At 50.7% G+C, this 17345-nt stretch overlaps 1 protein-coding gene across 6 annotated transcripts in view; it reads right to left on the bottom strand.

The window, feature by feature from the left end:
* PPCDC (phosphopantothenoylcysteine decarboxylase) overlaps positions 1 to 17345 on the bottom strand; it is a 46379-nt gene that overhangs the window by 7006 nt on the left and 22028 nt on the right. For 4 of the 6 annotated variants that reach the window (XM_065906027.1, XM_065906028.1, XM_065906031.1 and 1 more), the window contains 2 exons: positions 16258 to 16426; positions 5121 to 15887 (listed from right to left, as the gene is read on the bottom strand). In XM_065906027.1, coding sequence (XP_065762099.1) covers positions 15802 to 15887; positions 16258 to 16426 — 255 coding nt within the window. In that variant the 3' untranslated portion in view covers positions 5121 to 15801. Of the gene's footprint in view, positions 1 to 5120; positions 15888 to 16253; positions 16427 to 17345 lie in introns of those variants that run through there. The other 2 variants (XM_065906029.1, XM_065906030.1) reach the window with 2 other exon arrangements.

The following is a 17345-nucleotide window of genomic DNA, read 5'->3' on the forward strand; positions in this document are numbered from 1 at the left end:
TTTAACTCTGAGACACTCCTCCTGGAGCCCCTGGTTCTCCTGCCTCCATCTGAACTAATAGCTTGAGATCAGCCCCACAGCTATCATCCTGTGCTTCTTCCCTTAATGATCTCTGTTTTTCCTGAATTCTATTTCTTCTTTTTTTTCTTCACAACAAAGACCACACCATTTATTTACAAAGGCCAGTGTGGGAGTTGGGCGAGGTAGGGAAGGAAAGCCACACAGACATCCTCTCTGGATTACTTGGGACCCTTGGAGAAAATTCCATTCTTCTTGCCTCCATATTCTCAGTAGTGGGTCCTTATTTCTTCTTTCTTGGTTTATGCCCTTCTGTGGGCTGGAGCACATCCTCCAGTAGCTTCCTGAGGAAATTTGCATGTGAGATAAAATTTTTCAAACCTTGTCTATCTGAAAATATCTACAATTCTCTTCTCACACTGTATTGATAACTTGGAAGGGTATATAACTCTCAGTTGAAAATAATTTTCCTTCAGCATCTTTAAGGCATTGCTTTGCAGACTTCTGGCTTCGAATATTGCTATTAAGAGATCTGATGTGGACCTGATTCCTGATCCTTTGTATAAGATCTGGTGTCACTTTCTGGAAGCTTCTACAGTCTGATTCAAAGAAATGAAGTCCCTTTGCAGGAGTGAAACAGAGTAAGGCCCTGTGGGGCTCCCAGGCAAGGAGGACTTCCTGTCCCTCATTTCTTGTAGGCAAGACTCCAGCCTTCATGACCTTCTCTTAGTTCCAAAGGGCAAATTTGTACAGTTGCTAATCAAGGGAGGAGAAGCCAAGAAACCACCTGAAGCCAGATTAAAGGGACCACAGAAGCTCTTCAAGATTAGGAGACCTGACCACTTGAGACGGGATTAAAGGAGTGCAGGCTCTACACACAGCCTAATCTTGTCAGAGATCCCACTTCTGAATCACTGTTATAAAACCCTTCATCAAGTCCTCTCAGGTTGGGACACATAGTTTTTCAAGGCAGAAGCTTGATGTGTCCTCCTTTGCCTGGCAAAGTAATAAAGTTATCCTTCTCTACTTCACCCAAAATTGTCTCCCAGATTGAATTTGGCATCAATATACAGAAAGGCCAAGTTTTTGGTGACCAGAGTAGTATTTGAGGCTAGTCTCTGAAGTTTGTTCTGATCTCAGGAGGGTTTTTGTCAATTAGCTCTTGGCTTCTCTCTACAAACTTCTAGTTGGTCTAATTTTTAGCTAGCTTTTCTCAAAGCACTACCAGACTTAATTTTTTACCACCAATATCTCCATTGTTTTGAGAGCACCAATGTGCTTGAATTTCCCCACACTCTGTGCAAATAAAGCCAGTTCCCTTGAGGAGAGCATCAGAGTTTTTATGGACTTCCTCTGTCCTTGTATGAAACATCTGTACCACTGCTCTGAAACTGGTGTCTTGGAGTGACATCCCTGCTTTATAAGGATGCTGGGTTGGGGCAATAGCCTTTGGTCTTCTAAACTAGCCTCTCCTAGAATGCAACCTCCACTCTATTATAAGTGAGAGAGTCAAGGTCTCAGTATCATCTTGTCTTCCATGTCTAGGGTAGACATTCCACCTTGAGTTGGAAATGGGTTGAGGAAAAAGGCCCCAGGCTTCTCAGTTACTCCTACCTGGAATATACCTCAACACAGAGGTGAGGGAGATGAGACATGCTGGTGGCCTGCCACTCCCAGGGAGATCCTGCACCTCTCAGCTGGGCGCTGGGGATAGAGAGAAGGCTGTGTTCTTGACTGCAGCTGCCTAGAGTGGAACTTCTTCCCCAATGACCCGGGAGGGGAGAGGGAAAGCAGGGTTCTAACTCTTCTTACTGTCACCAAAAGCTCAGCCTCTATGTACACTGGTGCCACCAAATCAAATCTCAGAGGCATTCCCCTTTTCTGTTGCTTTGGCCTCTCTTACATGTTAAAGACTTCCCTCAAATGTCTGAAAACTAGCTATTTGGTGACTGACATCCCATCCTGAAGGCATACTCATAGCAACTGGAGATCACTTTCCATGGAGAAGAAAGACGGCCAACCTTGGAGTTGGCCACACCTGGCTCAAAACCCATCTCCACATTTTTTACTCTGATTGGGTAAATCCTCTGTGCATCATCTTCCCTTAGTAAAATAAAAATAATAATATACCTGCTGATCATACACAAATAAGTGCTTGGCACACCGTAGGTCCTCAGGAAATGTCCACATCCCAGCCTCCCCCATTCAGAGGCTGATCTAAGACACCTCAATCCTTATCATCTACACTGACCATTGGCATGCACTTCTCTTCCTTCTCTCTCTCCTTCCCTATTAACAGCATATGGTTGTGATCATGCCTCTACTAACCATGGAGGGACAGCCCATCCCTCATAATAAGATGTTGCCACCATGCTGCCTTAAAGCAAATTTTGGTGTCAGATGGAACTGGGAATTAACAGATACGATGTAAAGTCAGATTCTGAGCCTTGAGTTAACAGATACGATGTAAAATCAGATTCACCCAGTGTCCCCAAGTGAGACCCCTAAATATTTACTACAATCAAAAAGATAAGAGAAGACAGGAACAGGATGATCTGAGGGACTCAGAACCCACCCAAGAGGAAGACCCTCAGTGACAACCGGCATCTGAACCTCAGAGAAGAGGACCTCAGAGAAGAGGTTCCTCTCTGCCTGGAGCAAAGAGGGAGTGAGTCTTCAAGTCTTCCAATAGACCGGAGACACGGTTTTTCAGGACAGCTGTTGAACTTCATGTACCACAGCCCACCTCCACATTACCATGCCTCCCACTTCCCTCCAACTCCTTCCTGCTGCACCCATTTTGCTGCTCAAGCCCAGGCCATGGCTCTGTTTCCTAGAGGGCAACATCTCCCAAGGCCTTGAAGCCAAAGGGGACAGGGACAGACTCCCTCAGGCTAGCAGCAGGGGTCTCGGCCTCTACCTGAGAATCTGTGTGTTCTCGCCTCCCTCAGAACATTCTGCACCAGGCATCTGACTTCAAAGGCTTCCTGGAGCTGGGCCTGGCCCTCTTCCTTAAGCTGTCTGATCCTGCCATGGTGGGTGCTCAAGCCTGAAGCTCCAGGGCCCAGGATGAGAGCTTGGCCAGCCCCATGCCGTAGCCAGGGCTCTCTAGAAAGGGCATTCCATACACGGAATTCTACACACCTGAGCCTCCTGCTGGGAATGTGTGCCCCCAGGCCTACACACATCACACTTCGGTGGCCGGTCAGCTGAGCAGAACCAGCACATTTGGTGCTCAGGGCTTTTCTTGCACTCCCGTGACCCCATCGTTCACCTGTCGCCTCTCCTGCATTTCTGAGGGGGCAACTGAGCACATATGCAGAGACACACCTGGGAAACTCGACACCCCTCCGTCTAATGGGCCTCAAGGGGCACCTCCAACAGGCCTCACACTGTGCTAGGTCAGGCAGGGAGAAAAACAAACAGCTCCCAGAATGCTTCCCCCTCCTGCAGCTAGCTGGAATAAAAGGCAACAGCTGCCAAGTATCCAATAATAAAGCTGTGGGAGTCTAGGGGATCGAGCCGTTTTAAAAGGATGGACCTGAAAGTGTTCTCTAGTTTGATCTGGGTGGCATATTATACGCTCTAATTTAATTTAAAAAACCGTGACTGGCCCTAGCCCCTTAAACTCAGCAGAGACTAGACAGGCCAAGTGGAGAGTAGAAGACAGGTGAGAGAACCACTGACAGGGCCAGGTCTGGAGTCTGTGGATGGCAGTGGGAAGATGCAGTGGACATGGGTTGGAGCCCTTGTCAGGAAAAAGGGCAAAGTCTGGGGACTACACAATGTCAGAGACAGAGGGGATCAAAAGTGAGAGTTCTGAGGTATGAGGGCCAGGGAAGCCTCTCTTTAGGGAAGTCAGGGTGCTCTGGGAAGTCCTGGTGCCCACACAGGTGATGGGGACGGGGGGCGGTGGTTTGTTGGCTTCTCCTAGGTTCTGATTGAGTGGGGACTCCATATGGGAAGCTGGAAGGTCCAGGGCACTAGAAAATATTCAGCATTCTGAAAAAGGTGACCTCAGATAGTCCAGCAGCAGCCAGTTCACAGGTCCAAGACCTCCACCATTTCCAATGCCTGGTTTCCCCAAAGCAGTCTAAGCAGAACCGCAGAACAAACCTAGAGCCTGGCCCAGGCTAGGCAGGGTCAGCCTCACCATCTGTGTGGCCTAAAACCCTGTGTTTGCCGGACATGTGTGGTGGAAAGGTGGACACTATGTGCTCTGTCAATGTGAGGGCTGAATCTAGACCACCCGTTAGGCTAGACAGGAGCCCTCTCCGCATCTCTGGTCCTCTGGTATCTGCTCCCAGCATAAGAGGCTCACTACCTCATATTTTTCACTCCATTTTCATAATTCCTAAGTTCCAGGATGTTTTTCCCTCCATGGGGCTGGACTCTGCCTCCAGGAGATTCCTCAGACGTCTAGGATATACCGGTCTCCCCAGGCTGCTCCTCCCTGTCCACCTGGTCTGGTACAGTGTGCTGGCTCTTCTGTGGCTATTAGCGTTGGGGGCCCTGAAAGAATCCTAGCCCTTCAGGTAGTCTCAGTCAGAAGGAGGAACAATTTCCTCCTTTGACCTGCATGCCATGCCACTGTTAATACAGCCCAAACTTTGGGGGAAGAGAAGTGCGTTGTTGTATGTTCACTTCAGCTCATGAGAAAGAAAGTTCTCATTTCATAGGCACGTGCCTTGGTTTCCCACAGCCAACTGCTATTGGCCCCAGGCCCTGTCCCGTTGGGCCTCTGCTCACCTTATTCCCTTCCACCCACTACCACCAGTTTGTTCCTTTGGTGAGTCACTTCACCTCCCCCAGCTTCGGTTTACTCACCACTAAGATGGGGATGGCAGCAGTGCGCACCTCACAGGATGACGGATGAAGTACAAGTCTAGGGCCTAGCACCAGGGCTCAGCACAGGTGAGACTCCTCCCCCGGAAGTTGGTGAGAGGGGCGTGTTCACAGCCCAAGACTTCTAACCGGCAGGTTCTTATCACCAGACGGGGCTCCTTGGCTGCAGGCAGAGATGTCGGGGCGGGGAAGAGGTCTGGCTCTTACTGCAGGATTCCTTTGGGAATTCTCCAGTCTAGTCTAGTCCAGGACTATCTTTGCTCTCTGATGACCTCAGAGCCCCTTCATCGTCATTCCTCTTTCAGAGCCACAAGGAAAAGGCATACTTTACTGTCTGCACTTTCTAACCAAGTGAGCAAGGCTCTGAGGCTCAGCTGCACGGGGCATCCTCCCCTAATCTGGTCCTGGTGGCTGCCCCTCCCAGCGGGCTCAGACGCTGCCTCTTGAATGCTGCGGACAGGGGTCCAAGTCCTTGCTCTCCCTGTGCCTTGGTCAGCCTGCTCTATTAGAAAAGGCTTCTTTTTCCTCGTACCCCTCTTCCCTTGGAACTACCATCAGGGATGAATAAATGGAGAAAACCTAGGCCCCTTACTTTTGCCAGGTGGGCTTTGTCTGCTTCCTTGTGAGATGTGAGACTGTTGGTCAAGTCTGTATCTGGGCAGAAGCGAAGCAGGGGTTAGCCCCAGGACACCAGAAAAACCCAACCTGTTCTCAAGGGGCTGGTACTTGAGACAACAGTGAAAACCCCTGAAGCATCTGCAGGACACATTTAAAGCCACAAATTGCACAATCCAGTACCTGGGCTTTCTAACTATTTCAAGGCCAGTGCTGGCCCCACCCACACTGGTAAGCCCCTCCCACCGACTCTGGCCTACCTGGACCCTTCCTCCTCAGACTAAACCGCTTAGCTTTGGGCTTTACAGAATCTGGGTCAGGTGTGGCTTCTGGCCCCAGGCCTTTGTACACACTGCACCCCAATCTTGCCATCCCTACTCTTTGCTAATGCCCACACCCTTAGAATTTAGCCCAGGTGGAACCTCCTCTGGGTTTCCCAGGTGGCTCAGATGGTAAAGAATCTACCTGCAATGCAGTTTCAATTCCTGGGTTTGGGAAAATACCCTGGAGGAGGGCATGGCAACCCACTCCATCATTCTTGCCTGGAGAAACCCATGGACAGAGAAGCCTGGTGGGCTACAGAGTCCATGGTGTTGCAGTCGGACACAACTGAGAGACTAAGACTTTGGGAACTTCCTCTGAGGTCCTTCCTCACTCCTCAGACCACCCCTGCAGGCTGGGTGGACTGTTCTGCTGGGCTCCCCTGGCACCCGAGGCCTACTTACCTCCATCCCTTCCTCCCTCCCTGTTCCCTGATGATAGGGCTGGGCCTTTGGTCCATGACAGTGTGTGGAACACAGAATTTGAGAAATGAATGAATATGGGGAGGTTGTGCATGTAGGAGAGGAAGGTGGATGTAAACTCTCTGCACTTTCCACTCACTTTACCTGTAAACTTAAAACTGCTCTAAAAAATGAAGTCTTAATTTTTTTTTAAAGATTTTTTATGAACGAAGAAACATGATCAGCCCTTGATTATGCAACATTAACTTGCAGAGGCCACAGGCTACTGTTCTTGAGGGAAGTACCCCATGCCGACTCGTCATCCCTGAGGGCAGGGACTTCTCTTCCCTTATCAGTCCTGCCAGCCCAGGTCTGAGAGCACAGAGGTCTGAGAGCACAGAGGTGGTGTGTTCTGACTGGCGGGATGACCAGTGTCCAATTCCCTGCCCATCCACCTGTGATGCAATGAGTTAAGGAGCCTGCAAAGGTCATCTGAGGTTTGGACCGGGCCCTCCATTGTCTGTTATGGCTGCTGATCCATTCCTGGAATGTCAGGCTGGCTGGAGAACAGAGCAGGAACTAACCCCAAGACTCACAAACCCTCCACATGTGCGTGACCTTTCAGGCTTTCTGCCCCCGACCTAGAGTATTTCTACATCCCAAACCCTCACAGTCTCTCCAGGAGCCCCAGAGGGACTAAACTGGAAGGAAAAGGGGTCGATAGACCAGAGGGGACAGTCCTGACTCCAGGATACCTACCATTCAGTGTCCCTGTTCACCAGTCATGGATATGTGGCAACACAATGATGATTTTTTTTCTTTTCCCCTAGAAATTCTGGCCTAGGCCACTGCCCTCTGGAGATCCAGGCTGCAGAAGCCTTTGGGGCCTCCACCCTGCCCCAGCACCCCACTGTCCCCAGCCAGTGCTCACAGAAGTCCTGAAAGAGGCCACACAGAGGCTGTCACAGGGTCTGTCACACTCCAAGACCCAAGTCCTTTACCTCTGCTTCTCCAGTCAGTCTCTTTCTCTGGTCTTCCTCCAAAGGCCCTGAGCCTGGGAGGCAGCGTGACTCACAGCAAGAACCAGGACTTGCAGTCAGCCAGATCTTCCCCACTTAAAAGCTGTGGGACCTTGAGAAAGTGAAGTGATGCTTTTGAGCCTCAGTCTGTTCATCTGTCAAATGGGATAATACACTCTCCCTTAGGAATTGCTATGAGGATTACATCATAAATGGTAGCTGTGACCTCACAGGGCGTGGCTTCTGAACAGCACTTCCTTCAGGTGCTCTGTGGTAGGGGGGCCACGCATCCTGGTTTTCCCAGGACAGTCCCACTTGATGCCTATTGTCCTGGCATATTTACTGCCCCTTTTCATTCTCAGAAGAGCCCGCCTTCAACAAGAAGATGCATGGTCAGCCTATCTGCACCTCTCTCCATTCCCAGCTCAGGTTCAGCCTATGTGAGCAGCTTCATAACACATTCTCCTTTCCTTTCCAAGAGGCCATGGCTTGGTATGCAGTTGGGAGGATTTTTATTTCCTTCTCTCTGAGCTTCAGGTTATTATTATTATTTTTTTAATAAGGATAGCAATGCCTATCTTGAAGGCTGCTAGAGGATGAAATGAGATAAGGTAAGCAAAGCACGTGTCTGGCACAGGTCAGGCGCTAGATAAACATGAGCACCCTTCTATGGCCTTCCCTCCCTGGTTCCCATCATGCCAGCTTCCCCTCCTCCCCCCATTGTGGGGCTCCAGCGCTCAACTTCTCCGCTACCAAAGAGAGTGGTTTTCAGAAGCCCCCAGTGACATATGAGCCCCCAAGCCCTGATCTCTCCCCAAAGTGAGAAATGATCTTCACCTCCACCCCCAAGCTCCCTGCAGGCCCTGAGGAGCATTCCAGCCTCTCCTTCCTGCGTGCATCCACCTGTCTCTACGGGCGGCTTCCAAGCCAATCGCTACAGCCGGAAACCCTTCAGCCCTCATCTACCTTGCCCACACAAACAGAAGGCACCTTTGAACTCTACCCCCCCTACTTTTCCAGGAATCCAGAGGCCCCAAAAGGAGTCTGCGGGGCCTCCAGTCCCAGTGACCTGCTATCTGGGCCAGCAGGCAAACAGTAACCATGTCATTGCAGCAGATAAAGGTGCCATGAGGCCAGCCTGTTACAGCAAGTAACTGGCATGCTCCTAGATCACACCTGGATTAGCAGCTGTCCTCCAAAGGCCCGGAAGTTCTCATCTCCCATCTGGCCCTTGCCCTCACAGCCGCCTACTGTGATACCACTGGCATTCCTTTGCTATTAGACTCTCCTGCTATTAGCAGCTCTCCTGGCCTGCTCCTTCCCCTGCCTTGCCCCAGGCAGCACCAAGCCTGCCTCGAATATTATGGAATATTTGGTTCCACCAGGAAGCTCTTGATGTAAACAAGCTGTCAGTCACTGGGAGCTGACTCTAGGGCTCTTTGTTCAGAGGCAGTTGCGTGACATTTCGGATTTTTGTGCTGCCCAAGAAACCACAGTGTATGTATAAGGGAAGCTACAGGATGGGAAATGTAAAGAAGCAGTTGCTAAATTGGGACTGAAAAAGGGTATCTGGTGGTGGTGGTGTGGGGGGGAGGGGGTGTTTCCACAGGTCCCAGGGAGGTAAATGCTAATGAGGATGGAAGTTCCGTTCTGCAGCGGCAGCAGCCTATTTGCAGGTAGCTTCAGGGAAGAAAGAGAAACTGGCTGGGTGACCTTCACTTTGCCATCTATAAAATGGAATTAAATATACTAGTTGATTCTATTATGAGGCTTTGTGTTTAGAGTTCAATGAAAGTCTCAGCAGTATAAGGACCACACAATGCATACACATAACCCAGATACAATCCAGGGCTTCATATGGCTCAATCCTGCAACGTCAACACACCAGAGAAGCACACACTGGCAAAGAAATTTAAAAGACCTAGTATTCTAGTGATTTCCAGTGGGAAAAGTGGGAAGGGAAAAGATAGGGACAGGGGATGAGGAGATGCAAACTGAAACTGTAACTCGGATTGGGACTTGGACTCATGGTCTTTTAACTGAGATCACTCCTGGTCTCAGGACTTAAATTCATGATGTCTCATCACAGAAAGGATTCAGTGAGAGACAAAGTGATAGGTAAGAAGTATTTAGAGAGAAACACACTCTACAGAGTGTGGGCCATCTCGGAAGGTGAGAGCAGCACCAGGATATAGGGTTTTTTATAGGGGTGGGTAATTTTACAGGCTAATGAGTGGGAAGAATATTCCAGCTATTTTGGGGAAGGGATAGGAGTTTCCAGGAATGGGGCCACTGCCTACTTTTGACCTTTGTGGTTGGCCTTACAACCGTCACGGCCCCTGTGGCTGTGTCATGCAGCATGCTAATGTGTTACAATGAGCTTATATTGATGCTCAAGGTCTAGTGGAAGTGGAGTTGTCCACCACCTTGGACCTATTTGGTTCTAACCAGTTTATGTAATATCCTTGGTCTATATTATTCTTTTAAAGGTCGTGCCCTGCCCCCTTCCCTCCTGTTTCAAAACTGTAGTGAAAGTTGCTAAGTCATGTCCGACTCTTTGCGACCCCATGAACTATAGAGTCCGTGGAATTCTCCAGGCCAGAATACAGGAGTGGGTAGCCTCTCCCTTTTCCAGGGGATCTTCCCAACCGAGGGATCAAACCCAGGCCTCTCACATTGCTGGCAGATTCTTTACCAGCTGAGCCACAAGGGAAGCTGAAGAATACTGGAGTGGGTAGCCTATCCCTTCTACAGCAGATCTTCCCATCCCAGGAATTAAACTGTGTCTCCTGCATTGCATCCGGATTCTTTACCAACTGAGCTATCGGGGAACTACGATGTATAAAATAAATAAGTCACAAGGATAACTGTACAGCACAGAGAATACAGCCATAGTTCCTCCATCAGGGATCGAACCAGCATCCCCTGTGTTGGAACGAGGATTCTTAACCACTGGGTCACCAAGAAGTCCCAAAGCAAAATTCTTTTTAGTGGGTGGGACTGGGGAACCGTTAATAAGTCTTGCACCACCAGGCACACAATTGTAATTAAGTTCTCCTTCCCCCTACTTGCCATTAAAGGACTGTGGTTTTAACACTTTCTGTGGTGGTGGTTTAGTTGCTCAGTCGTGTCCAACTCTTGCCACCCCATGACCTATAGCCTGCCAGGCTTCTCTGTCCATGGGATTCTCCAGGCAAGAATACTGGAGTGGGTTGCCATTTCCTTCTCCAGGGGATCTTCTCGACCCAGGAACTGAACCCAGGTCTCCTGCATTGTAGGCAGATTCTTTACCAACTGAACTACAAGCAAAGCCTAACACTTTAGTCTTGCTGATTTTCCTTCACATCGTGACATCGTGAAGGAAATCCCTGCAATACGCTCAGGGAGCACCAGCCTGAGCACCACTCCCTCCAAAAGGTCATTGCCTGGCTGCTTCTCAATTCTGAATCACGGCAATCACTATGTCAAACAGTTTCACTTTTTATGTTCTCCATCATTTGATTGTTATAACTGTTTTAAAGCCTTGAGTCTTCTTCCCATAAGACTGTTAGCTCCTTGAGATCAGGGACCTCAAAAACTTAAAAGGAGCACCCAGGGATACTCAGAAGTCATCTTCCTCTATTATTAGCTCATGACAAGAAAAACAGACCATTTCTACTTCGAAGGCCTTGATGGAAATCTCCAGATACCCCTGCCAAGTCTTTTGCATCAACTCCCTGCCAAGTCATTTTTAAGAACTTCTGGATAAAGGGCAGAGGGAACCCTTTAAAAAATATATGTATTTACGGCTTTTGTGGTGGATAATATATTCATCTGCCTCAAAACTTAAAATGAAGTCAGCTGCCTACCTTTGTTTCTCAACCACTCAGCTCCCCTGCTGCGAGGCAAACAATGGACTGAATTCTTGTTTTCCAATAGGTATTCTAGCAAATAGATCCTCATTTTCTCTCGTTTTGTGTTTTGTTTTCTAATACACAAGTTAACATGCAATATATATTGCTCTCCATCTTGCGTTTTGTTTAATAATGTATCTCAGACATCTTCCAGGTCAAACCTAGAGAGCTTCCTCACTGTGGCTGTGCAATGCTCCCGTGCAAGGACGACCCTGATTTATTTAACCAACCAACCTTTTAAAGAATGCACTTGTTTACGTGGCTGCGTCAGGTCTCAGTCGCAGCACGCAGGGTCTTCTGCTGCGGTTCCTGGACTCTCTAGCTGTGGCACACGGGCTCAGCAGTTGCAGCACTCCAGCTTCAGTTGCCCCACGGCATGTGGGATCTCAGTTCCCTGACCAGGGACCGATAACCACGTCCCCTGCACTGCAAGGCAGGTTCTTAACCGCTCGACCACTAGGTAAGTCCCACATTAACCAACCTTCAGTTGTTAGATGGCGAGTGTTTCCAGTCCTTTACTACCATATGCAATGCTTCCGTAATAGACTTGTTCAGACCAAATGTCACACTGAAATGAGAGTTTTCAGAATTGAGAGGCACCAGGTGATGCCTTTTGGCAGGAGTGGCATTCAGGCTGGTGCTCCCTGGAGGGCCAGCATAGCAAGAACAGGGGCAGAGGGTGGAGACACGCTGCCACGTGCTGATGATGTGGGCACCTGGGGGGGGTCCTGGACTCTGCATGCTGGGGGGTCAGGAGTTGTACAGCCGGGCAGCCTCATGGTGAGCGTGGAGTATGATAAACATTTGCTGCATGCTACATGCAGGACAGACTGGAGACTTGAGAAGCTGGAGCCGGGGAGGAAGCCAGGGGCTAAGTCAGGGAAGTCAGGCTACAGTGAAGGCCTCCACCACACCCGTGGCTCTGGAAAGAGAGGGGATTTCTAACTGAAATGAGGGTTTTCAACTTACTAGGTTGGTGAGGGCAAGGAAATGGCACCCTCATACTTTGCTGGTAGGAGTGTAAATGAATATAACCTCTTTGGAGATCTTCCCAACCCAGGGATTGAACCCAGTCTCTTGTGTCTCCTGCATTGGCAGGCAGATTCCTTACCACTGTGCCACCTGGGAACCTTGCCTTTGGGCTACTGCTAGGTGGAATTGTTTTTCTGTAGTCAAATTTATCGTCTTTGCTTTTATGGCTCCTGGGTTGGGTGCCAAAGGAGCAAGACAGCCCTTCCTTCATCCCCCTCCAGCCCCCAACACACAGCTTTTAAAAATTCTGCCTGTACAAAAAGCTTGGAATGACTTGCCAGGTTTTTTGAGGAACAGGACAACTCCTGCCTTCCAGGAGACCCCAGTTTCAGGGAGACACAGACTGACTACTGTAATTCCACAGTATAATAAACAAGACGGGGCACAATGGGAACTTGGGCTAGGACCACCTCATCCTGCCTGAGTTGGCCAGCAAGGCTTTCCAAAGGCAGTGGCATCCAGGTAAATCTGGAGGTGTGCGGGAAGCAGTCAGGAGAATGGTCTTCCAGTAAAAGTGGAAAAGCATATGCAAAGGCAAGAAGCAACAGGGCTCAGCCAAGGTTGTCCTGTCTGGCAAGAAGACAGGGAGCCCCGCAGGGTTGGTGTGTAGCAGGGGCAGAGCTAGGAAGTAGACAGGGGCCAGATCACAGAGGGCCAAGAGGATACTGCCTGGAAGTCAGGGGGAGGTGGCAGGGGGACACATCAGTTGTGTGGAGGATGAGCTGGAGTCGATCCAGAGCGGAGGCAGGGCCTTGGAGGCTTCCGCCTCTTGCCCAGCAGCAGCCATGGGAGCCTAGAGAGACTCCAAACAACAGCAAGAATTTCAGACCAAATGTTCTATTCTACCAAGCTTCCAGAATTCTATAAAAATCATCAGCGAAGCTAGCACCTCCTCTGAGAAACATGTCGACCCAAGATGATGACAACTTCAAGAGCTTTTTCCTGGGGAAGGTGGTGGTTGTCACTCCCACCTCAGCACCCCGCTGGCAGATGGGGTAAATGTAACCAGGGCCCTAACTGCCCTCTCCTCTGCTCCAGCGTGGCTCAGGGAGCAGGTGGGCTCTCCAGCCCCTGCCCGTTCATCCAGATCCTCATTCCTTCAGAATGCAGGACTGCCACGATGGAGTGGTGGACTCCTCACTGGCCCACGTCCCTGGAACATCTCTTTCCTTCCAGTCAACAAGGCTCAGTCCTGCTCTGAGCAGACAGGCCTATGAATTTCTCTACTCCTGTGACATTTTAAATGAGGCATCTTGTAGCAGGTTTCCTGAGCAACTGTCCCCCCTAAAGTGTTCAGCACGGAGCCTTGTACATAGCAAGGATGCTGCGGCACTTTCTGTTAAAACTGGAAATCTTAGGGGACGTCCTTCATGGTCCAGTGCTTAAGACTCCGAGCTTCCAATGCAGGGGGCGTGGGTTCCATCCCTGGTGGGCGAACTAAGGTTCCATATGCTGTATGCAGCATGGACAAAAAGATCTTTTTAAAAACTGGAAGTCTCATCATTCATCAGGAGGTTACTGAGGGAAAGGAAGGGTGATGTGGACAGAAGGAAGTCGGACTGCATGTAAACAGAACTTTGGGACTGCGTCTGGATTTCAGTTATCCAGAGCCTCTCCATGCCCGACCCCCAACCCAGCAAAAGAAGTTGGTTCTTTTCTTTAGTGCCCTAAGGCAATTTTATCCCAAAGGATCACTTGGTGAAGATAAAAGGATCTCTTTATCACAAAGATAAAGGCTCTTGGAGGCTGCTGGAGGGAGCCCTGGTTACCACCAGCAGGCCTCCTGTTGTTCTGTTGCTCAATTGTGTCTGACTCTTTGCAACCCCATGGACTGCAGCACACCAGGCTTCCCTGTCTGCCATCTCCCAGAGTCCCCCGGAGCTTGCACAAACTCATGTCCATTGAGTTGGTGGTGCCATCCAACCATTTCATCGTCTGTCGTCCCCTTCTCCTCCTGCCCGAAATCTTTCCCAGCATCAGGGTCTTATTTTCCAATGAGTCCGCACTTCAAATCAGGTGGTCAAAGTATTGGAGCTTCAGCTTCAGTATCAGTCCTTTCAGTGAATATTCAGGGTTGATTTCCTTTAGGATTGACTGGTTTGATCTCCTTGCAGTCCAAGGGACTCTCAAGAGTCTTCTCCAACACCACATTTTGAAAGCATCGATTTTTTGGTGCTCAGCCTTCTTTATGGTCCAACTTGGGGCCCTCCCAAGGCATTTCTACCCTTCAGCGGTCTGAGGGCATGGAGGGGGATCCTCACTCACACCAGCCTGGAAGGCAAGAAGGCCAAAAGCCAGCCCCAACCTCAGTTCCAGTCAAACAAGCTCCTCCCCACGCAGCCAGCACACAGCAGTGGGTCAAAGGCAGGGGTAGCAGAGGGCTCCTGGGGCAGAGCTTGTTATCTCTGGAATATGCTGCTGCGGAGGCAGGCACAGACACTGAGGCCCCATCTCAGGCACAGTAAAGCTCATGAGGATGACACCAGGAAGCAAGGGGCCTGGGTTCCAGGGCAGGTTCCAACCCTGTTGGCTGTGTGCCTGTCACTTATATAAAGTGCACATCAGCTTACGGTCCATGATTTTGTTTTTCCCAAAATGACACAGTCTATTTCAGTAAACATTAGAAAAGCTCACTGGTATGAATACATATCTAGTTGTAACTTCCATTTTATCTGACATTTACTATGTGAGAGGCAGTGAAAGTATTAGTCGCTTTAGTCATGTCCAACTCTTTGCAACCCCATGGACTGTAGCCTGCTAGGCTCCTCTGTCCAGAGGACTCTCCAGGCAAGAATACGAGAGTGGGTTGCCATGCCCTCCTCCAGGGTGAGAGGCAATAGGGTGGGCATTTTATATACATTATCTTATTAAGTCCTCTCAACAACTCCATGAGGGTAGGATAATACAGATGAGGAAAGTGAGGGTCAGAAAGGCTGAGCTCCAAGCTGAGGTCCCTCTGCTGGCACGCAGCAGAGCTGGGATCAGAACGAGAGGCTGTCTGGCTTCAGAGTCCTTTGCCCCAAACCACCAAATGATGTGAGGACTAAGGAGTGCTGGTCAGTTGCCAGCCTAGACCCTTCCCCAGCCTCTGACCTCTAAAACCACAGACAGGCTGCCAAGGAAGGAGTCTCTCAGAACGTCATTTTCTTTATTCTCAGCCTCAATCTCACAGCATGGTCTGAGGAAATCTCAAGGTCTGGCCAACTCGCAGGCTTCCCTGTGCCCACTGAGGAGATGAAGCTCCACGGGCCCGGGGTCTCCAGCTGATGCTGCGGTGCTGTCGAGTCGCTCCTTCTAAAGGCAGGTCCTGGGCACGACGTCGGATTAGGTTTCTCGGTCACTCCTAGGCCCCCTTCCCAGAGCACAGGCACACTTCTGCAGCTTGTCCTCTGGCTTGCTGTGCCCACCCCAGGAAAAGGTGGGGAGGAACTCGGGAAAGCGGGTGTCTCCTGGTTTGTAGAAGCTGGGACCTGGGCCTTTGGTCTACTTTGACCTGAGGTCAGGCCCTCGGGAAGCTCCAGAGCAGGCCCAGGCCAGACCACTACTCGGCGAAAGCAGAAGTCTTCACCATATTTTGGCAAAGTCCACTTTCTTCACTGACTTGGCCTGAAAACACTTCCTGAGTTCAGAGGGACATGGGGGACAGAAATCCTGGGCTCAACTCTGCTGGGAGCCGCTGTGCTGGGAGAGGACTTCTTTCACTTTATCCACAATGGTGCCCACCTCAGCCATGGCCCCCATACCTAGGGAGCAGAGTTCTTCTGTGGCCCTGCAGACCGGGGCAGCGGACCATCTCCCACTCACCCCTGCCCAGAGCTCCCCAAGTGTGCCACCCAGAGCCCAGTACCTGAGAAGGCCAGGACCAAGCCAGAGCCAGATCCGTTGTGTCCCATCAGAGACACCCCGCCCAGGACAGGCCCCAGGAATGGTTACAGCAACCACCTTGAACTGTTCGGGCTGCATGCCAGGGAGGATACTGGGCACGTTACCTAACAACTCCAAGAGGGAGGAATTACCACTTCCATTTCCCAGGTGAGACAGCTGAGCTGGAGGTCACAACGGGCTGGGATCTGAGGCTGCGGGAATGAGCTGTAAGCCTGGCCAGACACCCACCTTGGTCTCCACAGACCAGCTTCTTGGCCACACAGGGGATCTCGATGTAGCCGAAGGCCTTGAGCTGGCCCACCTGCTGCTCGGTGATGGGGTGCTCCCACATGGCGGTGTTCATCGCGGGGCAGAAAAGCAGGGGTTTGCTGCGGTCCCAGGCCCGGATGACACAGGTCTGTGAAGAAGAAGGGGCATGCCTGCTGCTCTGCCTGCCACCCCTCCCCAGACTTCCCAAATGTTACCCACTGCTTCCAGGCCACAGCCAGCCGTGGGCCCGGGGTGACTGGGGGCCACTGTCTGCTGTCTTGTTACTTCGAGGATGTGTCTCTGGGTCCTTCTCACCTCCCCCCAGGCTCTGACACAGGGCCTGACATATAGGAGCTGCTCCGCTAATGCTGGCCATGGCCCAGCCACCTCCAAGCATACCTCCACTTCTGTGCAGAAAGGGCTCCCGGTGCCCAAGCATCTGTCTTCCCTATAGCCAGCCACACCTTGCAGCGGCTCTCGCAAAGCTGAGGACCAGGCTGCCCGGCAGGTGGGCACATCTACCCCACACTAGCTCTACTTGAGGCCAACTAAAGCGTGGCCATGAGAACAGCTTCCACGGGGCCAAACCCTCTCCCACGTGTTATCTCATGAGCCCGCACTGTGACCCTGTAAAGAAGCTGCTGTCCCATTTCACCGAGGGGAAGCTGCACTTCCAGGAGGTGAGCCATTACCGAAGGTGACACCCAGACGGCGATCCGGGGTGAGGCTCTGCACAACACCCATGCGGTCTTCCACTGCGCTGTGTAGCTTCACTACCTCCCGGTGTCAGGCCCCTCCAGCTCACAGTCTTCAGTGCTGTGAGCTTTGCAATCACATGGACCTGGGTTCAAAGCTTGCCGTGCTCTCTGCTGTGACTAGCCATGAGAACTTGAACAAGTCCTTTCATGATAGAAGTCTGGGGTTCCTCTCTGCAAAAGCCCTCTCCCTGGGTGGTCGTGAGGATGGAGGGTGAGAATACTTATAAAGCTCTTTGCACAGGCCTGGCACAAATACAGGCTCCAGAAATAGCAGGTCCTGTTGTTATTACAGACAGGCTCCCTGGGCCA

This window comes from Muntiacus reevesi, chromosome 15, assembly GCF_963930625.1.
Source record: "Muntiacus reevesi chromosome 15, mMunRee1.1, whole genome shotgun sequence".
NCBI lineage: Eukaryota > Metazoa > Chordata > Mammalia > Artiodactyla > Cervidae > Muntiacus > Muntiacus reevesi.